The 14,333-nt window shown below is 31.6% G+C and overlaps 2 protein-coding genes across 2 annotated transcripts in view; one reads left to right on the top strand and one right to left on the bottom strand.

Moving 5' to 3' along the window:
* LOC148280603 (sphingomyelin phosphodiesterase) overlaps positions 1–1,040 on the top strand; it is a 100,896-nt gene extending 99,856 nt beyond the window's left edge. Inside the window, exon 13 of the mRNA XM_088228119.1 lies at positions 663–1,040. Within this exon, the coding sequence (XP_088084245.1) occupies positions 663–732 (70 nt within the window). The 3' untranslated portion in view covers positions 733–1,040. The remainder of the gene's footprint in view (positions 1–662) is intronic.
* A 6,167-nt stretch (positions 1,041–7,207) lies between these two features.
* On the bottom strand, positions 7,208–11,227 carry LOC148280602 (uncharacterized). Its single transcript, XM_088228121.1, has 3 exons — positions 10,931–11,227; positions 9,397–10,696; positions 7,208–8,570 (listed from the first exon to the last, which is right to left on the bottom strand). Exons 2-3 carry the CDS (start codon positions 10,687–10,689, stop codon positions 8,325–8,327), a joined length of 1,539 nt encoding a protein of 512 aa, XP_088084247.1. The 5' UTR covers positions 10,690–10,696; positions 10,931–11,227; the 3' UTR covers positions 7,208–8,324.
* Between the last annotated feature and the right edge of the window lie 3,106 nt (positions 11,228–14,333).

The following is a 14,333-nucleotide window of genomic DNA, read 5'->3' as shown; positions in this document are numbered from 1 at the left end:
ATGCTTATTTATAATATAATATATTAATATACTTGGTCTTACTTATAAAAATGTAAAGAACTACTTATTGATACACTATTTACAACATGATTCCAACATTTCTTTTTAATAATACTTGACATTTTGAACCAACTATTTTAGCCATCAGTCCTATTTGAGATTTAAAATACCCCTTTGCATAATCTATACCAAATGTTAGATTATTTGAACTTTATTCCTTGGTGTAATGTCTGACCACATTTATAACTAGAGTTTTTTTGCAATCCCATCCATTTAGCCCTAAATGTCTCAATAGTTTTAAGACCAAAAGCATTTCTGTAAAGTTATTAATGTTGTAACCTCTGTCTATGAGAGTAGTACTCTCCCGAAACTATAGTTGTATACTTTGAATATAATAAACTGAGTAACACTAATAACAAAGTTTATTATTTTACAATAATTTATCATGAAGTATTACAAAGTGAATTCCGGTTTAGTAAATAAAAGAAAAAGCATTATAATATTTACTAACATTTATACACAGTATTATTTTTTAACATAACTTTATTTAGTATAAAAAGGGTTGTTCATTAGTGTTGTCTAATTTGTGAAGTCATTGATTAGGATGTGTAAAAAAATAAGAGATCGTTTACAAAAAATATTGATTATTTGGAATTTTTCAGAATGTCAATGCTCATGTCTATACCTCACGTGGCATACCAGATTCCCAAGTTTGTGATGGGGCTTGGCTGAGTACTCCACACTCGCTGAATACAAAACACCCAGCTACTTCTTGTGATAAACTATCTTGGAACGAGACAATTGATATTTTAATATTAAGAAATTATTTATTCGATTGTGGAGTAATATGAGAATCTATTATTTCGACCCTGGGACACAAGCTTACTGTTCTAAGCACATAAAGGAGTATTTACAGAGATAGGAGAATTACGAGTAAAAAAATTTACACACTTTTATTAAGATAAAACACCGAAGGAAAATAAATTAGATAAAATCTCTATAACGTATGTGCGCAAATGTGATAAATTACAAAAAATAAATGTTGAGAAGTCAGTTACTGTAATGATTGAATAAAAAAGTCACACAAAATCTGATAAAAAATAATAGTCCAGTGCGAATGCTGTAAAATAGCTAAATGGTTGTGTAGGTTGTGTAAAATAGGTGTGTAGGAATAGCGCTATTGCGCTATTTCCTACACACCTAAGTTTAATGTAATTAACGCTTATGTTTTATAAAAATCTAAATATTGTGATTTCTTTTGAAAAAAAAAAAAAAATTTATAAGAAGTCACTTTTTCAAAAAGTCACACATTTTTTAGCCAGCTAAATAAGTAAAATGGTAAAAAATATAAAAGCACTTTATTTACCCTCTCTGTGTTTAGTACGGGCAGTATTTTGATTATTATTTCTTTATTGTTTGATACCAGCAACCAATAAATAAATATTTTTTACAGTAGCATACAAATAAGATGAAACGAGTCAGGTGGCTGCCCACTACTACCAGTGTTGCAGACAATCTACAATATTTTTGACAAATAAAGTCTAGTTTAATTTTATTTTATGTCAACTGAATTACGGTTCAACATGCAAATATACTGGTACATGTGGACTGTAGAGTCGTCGCCGGATAAGAATGCTTACCCAGCGTAATGTTATTGCCAGCCAATACTTTTACATTATGGTCACTATGTGTGAGTAGACATTCATATCTCACTACGACTTTACTCATATGTCAAAAATATTTTGATATTTTTTCTTACAGATGATATCTATCTTAAAACCATTAATTAATTATCTTGTATAAATATCTTAATTTTTACTATTTAATATTGTTTAGTAATAATAATTTTTATGAAGATAAAATATTGCCATAATGACTTGTATGTACTCGATTCCACCAACGTTAAGTTGTATTAATCGGGGTGTTGACTAAGGAATTCTTCCTTCAAAAATACCGTAAATTGATGAAATTTTACCTTGGTGACATTATCTTTACCAACATTATTTTTATGAAATAATTAATTAATATTAGTTATAAAATTGTATAAAATACATAGTGTTCTGGGGTTCGTTGTAAAATAATCTCATTTTAAATGTTTATATTTTTGTACATAATAATTTTATATTTGTAAACTGTCACATAATAATATGCATTATGTAAATCATATTATATTTTGTTTTTTTTTATGTATATCTAATTTATGTTAGACAGAATTTCATTGACTATTTTGAGATCCAGATGTATTTTGTTAAATTCAAAACCAAACTTCAATTGAAAAAAAAAAACTTAGCATAAAAAAGAAAAAACATGATACTTACACTTTTTATTTGACTTTTTGTTTGAACTTTTTACCTTCTGCCTTTGAGTTGAAGAAAATGAGCAAAATGGGTTTCTTAAAAATTTACTGAAGTAATTTTACCTGGTAAATTAGAAACTACATTTTCGTCATAGTAAACTCAGACCTCGAACATCAATCAATATTTATCACTAATTTGCATAGATTAAATTATCTTATAAAATCTACATATATATACATGTTAAATTTTTTCAATTACGATTATTTGATGTTGTTTTGTTTATTGTTTTTAAAATAGAGTATGAAACAGAACCCTTATTCTGTCACTACTTCATTTCATAAGTTCGTTTGTATCTTATGAGATAATCAGCCATCAAAGTTGCATACATTTCGAATTGACAACTAATCTTGAAGACTCGGTGGTGCTGTACAATTTTGAAATAAGAAAAAAATATGAAATTTTGAATCCTTTTTGAAAACTATTTATGCCTCATAATTTACGATTTCATCCATTTTTTATTTTTAAATATGTATTAAATTGATCACAATAGTTAAACTTGTTTTACATAAATATTTTAAAATACCTTTCATATAGCAATGTCACCTTAATTTCATAAAGTGGAAAATTCATAAAGAGGTTGTGTAAAAAAGGCATGTATTAGGTTTGCATATTTTATTTATTTTGTATATTTTATAAATGTAAAAAAAAACATCTACATATATTTACAATAATTATACTATGTTTTTAAAAAGTAAGTGTTTTATTATTATGTACACATGATTATCGTTTTGATATATTTGTTTCAGACTTGTTTATTTAAGTCCATTTAAATGTTGCTAGCAGAATACAGCTTTTCAAATTACCCCAAGTCCACGTTTAAATTTGAATACATTTTAATACGTAATAGTTCAAAAAACAGGAAACTTTGTGTGCAAAATAACCGACTCGACGTTCCCTGAGGGATACTTCGGGTCGTTTATTTTGGTATATTTTAAGTATGTTTAGACAGTAAGATTTTATCATTTTAGCATGTTTTTTTATTTGGATGATTTACATTTTCTTTTAAGAAAATTAAAATACATGTTTCCACAAATTGGCAGACAAAGGCACGGAGTGAGAAAATTGCCATCTTGAGTTTTAGAGATGGAACAGCAACTAGCAGTAGAAACAGAGTGAGATACAAAATAAATATTTTGTGCAAAGATAGGTTTGATTTGTACTTTCAATTAGTTTTAATTTTTACGCTCATGAAATAAGAGTGAAACCATGTTAATGATAGTGATGAGTAAGATATAGGTAAAACAATGTTTTACATGCAAAATGTCTCTTGCAGGTTTATTAAAAAAAAAAAAGTAAATATATTATTTTTTTCATTTTATTAACACTAAAACACAATATGGCTTCAGTTGGTGCAGGATGCAATTGAAAAACAATATTCGTCGGCTAAAATGATTTCAATTGGATTTGAGTATGAAGATGAGAAAAAATTACATTTATATAGTTGGTTCTGCAATTATGCAGGTACATTATGGAATGTTTCAATTGAAATGTGTATACTTAATAAGTACAACATACATCCAAAAAGATATTTACTTCGGAATATTTTTATGGTAAGTACTTGAAAATTATTATTGACAATCAATAAAAAGAAATAATCAAAATTATGCTAATAAATATTTTTCAATGCAGAAATTTAAAAATCTCTTATTTGTATGATAAAATCAGTATTATTTTATAAAATGTATTACCATTAAATATGATAACCCTGTAAATTTTTAGATAGTTTATTTTTACATAGTTTGATTGTATGGAGGTACACATTGCAAATATTTCATAGGAAATGAACAAAATATTTTGGTATGAAATTTCTTAAATATATATTGGCAGATATTTGAAATGTAAGAGACAAAGTATAAACTGTTCAAAAGAGATTTTATGTACTATAATCGCTGTATTCAACAGAGGCCCTGATGTACACAATAAATGGTGAAATGTATTCAAAAGGTCCATTTTTTGTGTGATTTCTTCCAGTATATCATTTTATTTGCGTACCTGTGGCTTACCGCTCCGGAACATGGCGCTAAATAAGTTCGAGGATAATAATATAAAACTACAAAGTTGAAAAGTTCGAAAATTACTAAGGTCCTTGATCTGGATGTCTCCGATGTACCGATTGTTTTCTTCTATTAATACGTATGTCATTTTTAACTTTTGGAGTAGTGTAATGGAATAACATTCTTTTGTTTTTTGCAATTTTGACAGTATTTGTTTTTATAGTATCTTTGATATTATTGTTTGTATGCAATAACATAACACGTAATAACAGCACTTTTAACAGTGAATAATGGTAATTAAGTGATAATGCGTTTATTGCAACAAAAAATAGATTTGAGCCCTGAAGGGCCTAAATTTCTATGAGTCCGAGTTCCCAATTAACCGTGGCCCGAATGGCCGATTAAGAGATTCTGTCGGCCGATTAGCAGGCAACAATTTTATGGCAGATTACCATTTTCATTGTACAAATATTGTCAAACTAAAATTAGTATTAGCATATTAACAAAAATATGAAATATGTTTTGAACATTTTTTTCCTTTTTACACTTTTACACACAACAGTTTACACTTTGTCATTTAAAGCATTACAAATTTCCACCGGAGTAACGCATTAGGTCGGCGCGTTTGCCTACCATGCGAGAGGTCTCAGGTTCGATTCTCGACATGGTTAATATGAAATATTTATTTAAAAGGGTGTTTTCAGACCAGAATATTTCATAGTCCCTGGACCGGTACCTGAAGCGTAAGGCTGATCGTCTTACCTTCATGTACCAAAATATATCAAGATACGCTGCGATTGGTGTACCAATGCAATGTCCTATGCACCATTAGGTGCGGAAAGGGAATGATGATGATGAATGTATTTAGTATCAACAAATGTTTAATTAGTTTTTTATATGCATATTTCAATCAGTACTTTATATTGTACAACTGTACTACATAATAGTAATATAGTTAAAACTAAGAAAAATGTAATCGATTATTTTAATTGCCCCATTGACAACTTGGACGCAAGTAGTTTCAATGACATAACATTATAAATGAAGGTATTCTTATTATAAAGCTATAACAACAACAAAAACAATAATTATGTGATGTAATCATATTATTCAAGATATTTCCATTTTGAGATTAACATATCTAGATATTGACATATTGAGAGGGGAATGATAAGTTTAGGCATTTATATAGCTTTGACCTGTCGTTGGCTGGTTTAAGTGGCCGCTTTACACACTGTGTGACATTCACCAATCTGCCTATGTTGAGCATCCATATTTTTTCAATTCTTCCACCTGTTGATTTTTGTGAAGTTAAAGAGCTGAAACCTATCGATGCGGGTGAGATTCATCTAGGTGAATTATTTCACCCACATACTGGGCAACAGCTGGAAATATTTTTTATTTTTATACTTCTTGGACCAGTCAATAAAACCAGTAAATTCACAAATGGTTAAAAATTAAATTTTGGCGTTTTCCATAAGGACTTCAAATAATCTATATGTGGGTAAAACTTGTATATTCGTATATAAAAGATTAAACTATTGTTACAGTTCGGTACTGAAGTAAAAACGGTTTTTACTCTACCTCTGAAAAGAAGTAAGTTAAGAATTTACAAGTTAGGTCGACGATATGTAGTTTCAACAGTATATTATTAGAGATTCCTCACAGAATAAAACTTAGAGGTAGTTTGAGTATTTATGCAATTCATCCTCAAGGGTACATTTGATAGCAAAATAAATTCCACAATAAATCACTAAGTTTGATTTTACTATGCAAAAAAAAGATTACAAGTGATTTTAAAAAGGGGTAAGATAATGGCATAAAATGAACAAAATTTGACAAAACGTACCAAAAAATGTTACAACATATACAGTAAAACAATATTTGAGTTTGTCCAAATGTTCGTAGACATAAGACTGGATTTCACCCCCTCGGGAGTCATTAAGATTAACAAATTACAACAGGGATGGAGAATACCTTAAATAAGGGAATATAGAAGTCTAGGCATTTACAGGGCTTATGACCTGTCATTGGCTGGTTTAAGTGGCCACTCTACACACTGTGTAACATTCACCATTTTGCCTATGTTTGAACATCTATATTTCTTCAATTCTTCCATTTGTTGATTGAGGCAAAATGGTGAATGTTACACAGTGTGTAGAGTGGCCACTTAAATCAGCCAATGACAGGTCATAAGCCCTGTAAATGCCTGGACTTCCATATTCCCTTATTTAAGGTATTCTCCATCCCTGTTGTAATTTGTATACAGTAAAATTAAGTAAGGCATTTACAAAAGCTATTGTCAGCCACAAAATGTCATTCTCTTAGTATTGAGTTCACGGACACTTCGAATGGCAGGCAACTAAATGTGTATGTTTATTTAGAATTGTAGAAATGTCAGTAATTTGGACGTTCTTATAAATATTCTTAAATCATATTCAAAATTCATGCATACACTTTACACAGGGGGGGTTGATAAATCAAATTAAAAAATAATTCACAAAAGGTGTACATTCCATCTAAAACTTTTACATACATACATGATAAAAAGCATTTGAAATATTTAAAAACAGCAGTGCCCAGAATAAAAAACAGTGACTTAAGAACAACAAATTGATAATGTACATATTGACATAATCTAAGACCCTGTATTAGGAAATATACAAACATTGAGTATTGCTACAGTTTAAATGCACTATTAGTGTGAGTATTACAGACAAACATTATTTACTTCAACAGTGGATGAAAGAAAATAATATTTTCAATCTATTAAATAAACATAGATCTGAAACAGATTCAAAAGGTATTCTATGAAACTTTAAATATATAATACAGTGATGAATGACAATTACTCTGTTCTCTCAACTCGCAATTTGTATTTTTTTTCCAAAACATACAAAAGACAAAAAAGTTCACTTTTCGTAATACAAACATTCAATAGTGATATGGGATTACATTACATATTTCAACATAATTACATTTAAAACATCGAAACACACTGACATTATACATCAGAATCCATGAATATAAAACACTTACCCGAATAATAATAATGGGTATTTTTACATATTTAAAATTTGAGTCACAGGTATGATTTTCTTCAAAAACAGACTTATAGCTGGTTCCTAAGCGATCATTATATTACTAAGTAATCATCACAATTGTCACAAAGTAAAAAAAATAAATGCTATATAATATTTACAATAAAAAACTTATTATTACCATATAAATACAAATGCACTGAGGTGGGAGTTGTATAAACTGGTAAAATATTGACATTATCAATATCTTTATGAAGTAGCTTACAGGAGAAGGAATATGGCAAAGTTAACGAGATCAAATGATAGTGTTAATGAAATGCACTACGGAGATTCTGCACAAATGAACTGGTTAAATAGGATTAAAATTAGGAATTCATTAGCACTGGGAATGTGTGACACATACTCGATAATCACAAATCTAACAAAACTAAAGTAAAAGATTGTACTAGTGACCATCACATTTGTGTAAATTCTTTTATAGTATAAAAATAAGTGTATTTGAGATATTCAAGCTGCTCTGTGCCCGTTGCTTGTATAGAGAGAGCTCGAAACTTAATCTAACGTATAAAGATAATAACTATTTCTTTATAAAATTAATGTGTTCTATTCTGAACGTTGCGCAGTATATACAAATTGAGCTTTAGTTAACATTAAGATTGGGTGCCAGATATGAATTAAATTCCTTCCAAGATAAATTGCACAAAACGCTACACACATATTTTCAACTCCTTACAAATTATGATCACAATATTTAACAGAGAAGAAAATATATTTACAATTCTGTTATCGACACTTGTACAATGTCACTAATACCAACAATATACTTCCAGTACCATTAGTAAAATAAGGAAATCACAGCCTCCAAGATACCAGACATAGTTTGGATGCTACTTCTTGCATGAAGAATTAGTGCCCAACTAATGGCTATACAATTATAGCCTCCTTAAGTTTTTGCGACTCTCCTTGGTGCCAATGTGCGCCTGTTTGGAGGGGCTGGGGGCCTCCATGGGCCGGCGCTGGCAGCACGGCTTGCCAGCCAGGGGCTCCTGGAAGCAGCGCGTACAGAAACTGATCCCGCAGCCGGGCTTAGTGCACGTAGCCAACAGCCCTTGAACACGTGCTGGGTTCTGGCAACGAGGACAACTTCTCAGCTGTCCCTTAGAGTCTTCTGAAGCAGCCTGTTATCGATAATACAAAATCTTCAATATAAACATGGACAGATATATATTTTTTACAAGTGTTCAAATGGTTAATCTGTTCCATGTCATAAATCATAACATTACCGGAGTGATTTTCCAGGCATTCTATGATGTTTTCGTTAACAGTTCAAATGAGATGCCGGAAAGTCTCAGGGAAGCTGAAAGCATCTCCACTTTTCGAGCAAAATGCTTTTTGTACATTAGGGATAAGTAATATGTCGTCGACGGCAATCTGTCACCGCATAACTCAAATTTGATTACTACAGAAGAAAGTGATCAAAACATTTTTTTGTGTGTTCAGGAAAATTATGTTTTTTTTTTAACATTTAGGCAAATCTTACTTTACTTTTACATATAGCGTTTTTTTTTGTTTTTACTAGCAATATTTGAATATATTTACCGCCAAATGGCATAACTGGATGACTTAGGCTGTGATATTGCATATGCAATGATGGATTGCCGTCGACGGCAATATATATTATGTAGATTTAGAGATAAATTTAAGCTAGGTATATTTATTTTATTGTGTTACACTAGTTAGAAAATTTATGTAACTTTGTAAATTTACAAACTAAATAAATAAAATATCTATGCTTTTTTCAAAAAGTGCACAAAAAAACATCCATACTTCATATTTATAATCAATTTTGTTTTTTTTATTGGTATGGGGCCTATACCTGTAGTATAGGCCGTGGTCGAAAAGTTAGCAAAAAATAAAACAAAGAACAACTACTTAAATAACAGAAAACATTGATGGAAAATTGCGCTATGTTAGTAATAATTTAAGTACTCATAAAAAACATACCTTTAAAAACATTTTGAATCGTCTTTTACGAGGACTGACTGGAGGGCTCAAAGGTTTAGGTGGGGCCTTTTGAGACAAAACATTGGAATGATTTTGTATTTCCATGAAACCTCTTCGGTTAGTAGAGCCAACAGCATCCAGCCTCTTGGTGCGCGCCGTAGCCATCGCATTAAAATTTTCCTTAACTTCCTCTTTCTGCAATGCATATTCCCTGCGACGCCGCTCGGCTTGCGGCTCCGCCTGAATCACCACACGCCAGGTACGGCTCACGTGACACATGTTAGTCAGGTCCTCCGGATCCAGTTTACTCAAGAGACATTTAATGGCTGGATAATGATTATGCACCTCTCCCAGCAGTTTGAGAAAATCGATAGTCTTTATCCCGATATAGCATTGTCCAAATTTCAGACATTTCTTTAGGGATTTCCTCAACTTTTCGGAAGACAGGATCTTCTTGGGCGGAGTGACAGGTTTAAGGCGTGAATACAAAATTTTATTTTTCTCCGGAGTTCCAATTCTTTGTGAAGAAAATTGAGTTTCTTTCTTTAGTAAACTTTCGGATTGAAAAAGATGGGATATGTTAGCCTTGGCCCTCTCTGGGGAAACTCTAGAGATATTTTGGTTTCCATCTACATGGCTCATTCGGCGTTTTTTTATCTTGTTCTTAACAGGGGTCACGGGACACGGAATACGAGATGTCCTCTCCGCGCACCCCTCGTCTGCATCGCTCGCCTTACTCTCCGAATGCAGATAGTTATGGTAACTAGGATTCGAACAAGAGCTTTCACCTCTCAGATCCGTGTGATTCCACTGGTGTTTGCGCGATACTGGCGATTTGCATTCAGATATGGCGAGATTTTGAAGTTCCGAGGTGACTGGAAAGTTATTATCTTCACTCGAGCCCCACTCGGAATCGACTGATATGGCATTTTGACGCTTCAAACATTTTCTCTCGCCTTGAGAGTTTGGATCTTCCTCCGATTTGTGTAAAGGACGCTGTCTGAAACGGTCCTCAACATCATCGACGGAACAGTCGAGCGCGAGGTGTTTGGGTTTGGGACGCTGCAGACGGAGCGGTTTGGTCTCCTCGGGAGTGCAGAGTCCCAGGCAGGGGGCTCGCTGCTCCCGGGACTCATCATGGTACCGGTACAGGGCGCTCCCGGAGGTGTCGGTACATATTCCTGTCGCATCCGCGGAGCTCGGAGTAACTGTGACATAGCCACTGTCATCCCTATGTATTTCTTTAGATATAAGAAATGAAGAATCCGACGTGATGTTTTCGGGAGAGTTCATAATAAAGCTGCGAAAACAAACACACCTTTAATCCTAAATAACTATACTAATTCGTAACTTTTATTTATCTTGAGAAAAAGACGAAAACATATTATATTTTCGAGCAAAACATCACTAAAAATGCACAAATCACAATTCCACAGTAGACACAAGAATGTAGTGAAGACATCAATAAAGCAAACTAAAGTACAGATATTAAACAAAACAAAACAAAAACACACAATTACAAATAAATACAAACCTCCGTTAAGGCTTCTACTTTTTTAGCAGCTTTTTTACTTTCACTTCGCCATAGACGCGTCTGTTCGTCTGTTGTTTGACAGGCACGAAAATTTTTACAACATACACATACTGGAGGCTAACTAAGAAATAACATTTCCCGTTGAACAAAAAACAAAATGAGATTTACACCAACGTAAAACCTTTAAAAGTTCCAGCTTCCCGTTATTATATTTTACAGGACGTCTGGTTTCGGACGTTTCGGTCAACTTTCCAACATTCCAACGAGCTTTCAATTTTCAAAACACATTCCAAAGACAATTTTAGTATTTCAATTAGTTAGAAGCTAGAACATGTAAAAGAATAGAGCAGATGAACGAGTAGTACCTACATAAAAAAACATTAGTACCGTGAATGAAGATAACGTGTAATAATACCTACTAATGTATTTTGCCATTAGCATATTTCAACGAAATTGGAAAATACCACTGACCGCTAAGTGCATACAGTGTTAATTTCAATGTCTCAGGTATATGCACAGGTAAAGCTTTAATACGAAAAAACGAATTTACACTATAATGTACATTTTAGAGATTTTATTTTGTAAAATAGCATTAATAATATTAACATATGTTTTTTTTTAAATACTTGGCATGTAAATATACTTATAAAAATACAAAGCTCCTTTCGAAAAAGTCATTAAAAAAGAAGGAAAATAATAGACTTTATTTATATATAAACACCGATGGTGATATAACGAGTATATTAATTATACTTTACACAAATACCCATAGATCGATCTACAGAAAATAAATAACAATGTCTTGTTTTACTCACTCTCTATATTAATCACTACCATCATGACATATGTCTTTATCCGCACATGGTAGTTCATTGGGTACTGAGTTTACACACTAAATGCAGCTTATATTGATTATCTGTTACTCTCATAAGGTATAGTGATCAGTTTTATATTGTGCCAGTCCAGGAATAATGATATATTGCAGTGTAAAGTTATCTTTTCAATCAATATTTCATGTTGACTTTTTTAAGAATAGAACCCGGGACCTGGCGTGTGATAGGTGAACACACCAACCACTACACAACTTTATTTTTACGTGAGAATAGCTGAAGCATTGAATCGAAAAAATGCGTCCAGGGTTCTGGTTCTATTTAATAAACATAACTGTATTCTTCATCCACCTGGACACAGAGTAAATGTCAATCGTTAATTTGTCTGCAGGCTCGATTACCCAAATAAAAAAACTTTTTATTGGTTAAAAAAAAACAATTAGATAACTAAACAAAATTGAATGACTTCTTATAACATTTTTACTGGTGGAAAGGACATTTTGTTGGTGCACCAATCGCAGGCACACGTGAAATGTGCTTGATTGAGTGATTGATAAAACATACGTATGTTATATCAATCATTCACACAAGTTACAATGATGTCAACGATTAGTCTTGATCCAACAACAACGAAACTATTGCGCTAAAATACCGAATAAAAATTATGAGTCACATTATGTAGATCGATATTGTTTATTAAACCCGATACTTAATACATACCTACTAGTTAAGTAATACCATTTTGTATTGATTTTGTTATGGGTATGTATAAATAACTCAAACGAAACCTTTTCGATAGCTAATTTGGTAAGAGTTTGCATCAAATAATATACTGTGGCTTGAAATTAATATTGTGTACATAATATATAAAGCTTAGCTTCAAATATTTATGACAAGTATATAAGTATTTTAAAACTGAATCATTATCATGCAACATTTCTGATTTAAACAATAAAAGAATGCAGTGAGAAAGGCATTATGAATATGTAAAAAAATATATAATTTTTACATTTGACGCACCTGCTTCTTTAAAAACATGCACATAGAAAAGGTAAAATCCGTAATATTTACAGATACCCACAAAGTAATAATGTTAGTTTTTTGGGCTATTCTATATTTTATTTCTCAACTTTTTTTGTGCAACTGGCAATCACAAATTTGATTTTTAACTAAAGATTCAATAAGAAGTTAGGTAGATATGCATCGAAACATAAACAAAATAAATTGATCAATCTGTTAAATTATAAATAATGGTTTGTTGTAGTAATATTATTATTATTATTACACCGTTTACGCAGAGAGGATAGAACGCAACATTACTGTCTTTGCATACTAGCTTCAACCATATTCATACATCTTCTCAAACAAGCGCGTCGATTATTCTAACTTTTGACATGTCACTCTTTAAGTATTTGTTGAATTCGGTAATGCCGTATCTTTTTTGGTCTTCTTCGTTTTCTGTATTCATCAAAGTTCGGATGGTAAATGCTTTTAACCGTCCTTTCTCTGTCCATTCACTTTCCATGTCCAAAATAACGCATTACTTCTTTCTTGATTTTGTCATTAGTGTCGATGATGCCTTCGAAGAACTTCAATGATGATCGCAACACATTATTACAACTAACATTTTGTATTATTTTTGCACAGTATATGCGTTATTTTAATGGCCGTGTACACAATTATTATCAATTGTCTTTTTTGTTTTTGTCGTTTCCATATGCTTATTGTAATATATAATTTGTAAATAAAACATGCAGGCAACTCGTTTTTTACCGATATTAACATGCCTTGGTAAAAGGTATCAATAAAGGAAACAAATAGCCGTAAAATATAGGCAGCCTTCATACAACACGAAAGACAGGTTCTTATAAAGCGCTCTATAATGTAAAACCGTGTTATATTTTCTTATTACTCTAAGGTTATAATTTAAGTCTTGCAGACTACAAAAAGGAAAAATAGGTTTCAAAAAAATTCCTAAGAGTATTTTTGCCATTAAAAAAAGAATTTAAAAAATTACATATGTGTCAAGCAGTAAAAAAACTTTTTTAATTCGTTGAATTTTGATTAAATGATTTTGTTTATCATTGTTGCTCTGAACTGAAGCTTGAATGTTCCACCTTCATTCTCTGAAATTTTTATAGCGTTTTCTACCCCCTTTAAAATGTCTGTGATTTTGGTTTAATTGCTGTTAGTGAAAAGGTCGTCGTAGATTTTCTGGTATGAAAACAAGCGATTTTCCAGCTCCCTTTTGAGTTTTAGAGTTGTTTTCTGTTTTAATAGATGATTGCCAAATATATCATACACACAACCGTGTTGTAAGAAGTCGTGTTGTAGGAGGGTTTTCGTAAAATTTTAATAGTGTTAGATTAAAACCGTGTTGTTAGAGACCGTGGTGTAGGAGGATTACCTTTGGCTGTAATACAAACAACGTTGCCAGCCTTACGGATCTTTCCATAGATCTACCTATTTTTATTGGATTTTACTCATTTATACGACTGATTGGGTTCACAATAACAAACATGGGGTACGAAAAGAAAGGTCACCAATTAACTTTTAAAAATGTCGCCTTTGTA

Source organism: Micrasema longulum, unplaced genomic scaffold (assembly GCF_059751315.1).
Source record: "Micrasema longulum isolate JH-2025_06_02 unplaced genomic scaffold, ASM5975131v1 h1tg000561l, whole genome shotgun sequence".
Lineage (NCBI taxonomy): Eukaryota > Metazoa > Arthropoda > Insecta > Trichoptera > Brachycentridae > Micrasema > Micrasema longulum.
This window is presented reverse-complemented; position numbering and strand designations above follow the sequence as displayed.

Excerpts from the sequence above, each read along its gene's own strand:
- LOC148280602 (XM_088228121.1), bottom strand. The coding sequence starts at position 10,689 with ATGAACTCTCCCGAAAACATCACGTCGGATTCTTCATTTCTTATATCT. Across the intron at positions 8,571-9,396 it reads GATTCAAAATGTTTTTAAAG|GCTGCTTCAGAAGACTCTAA; the intron begins GTATGTTTTTTA and ends TATCGATAACAG.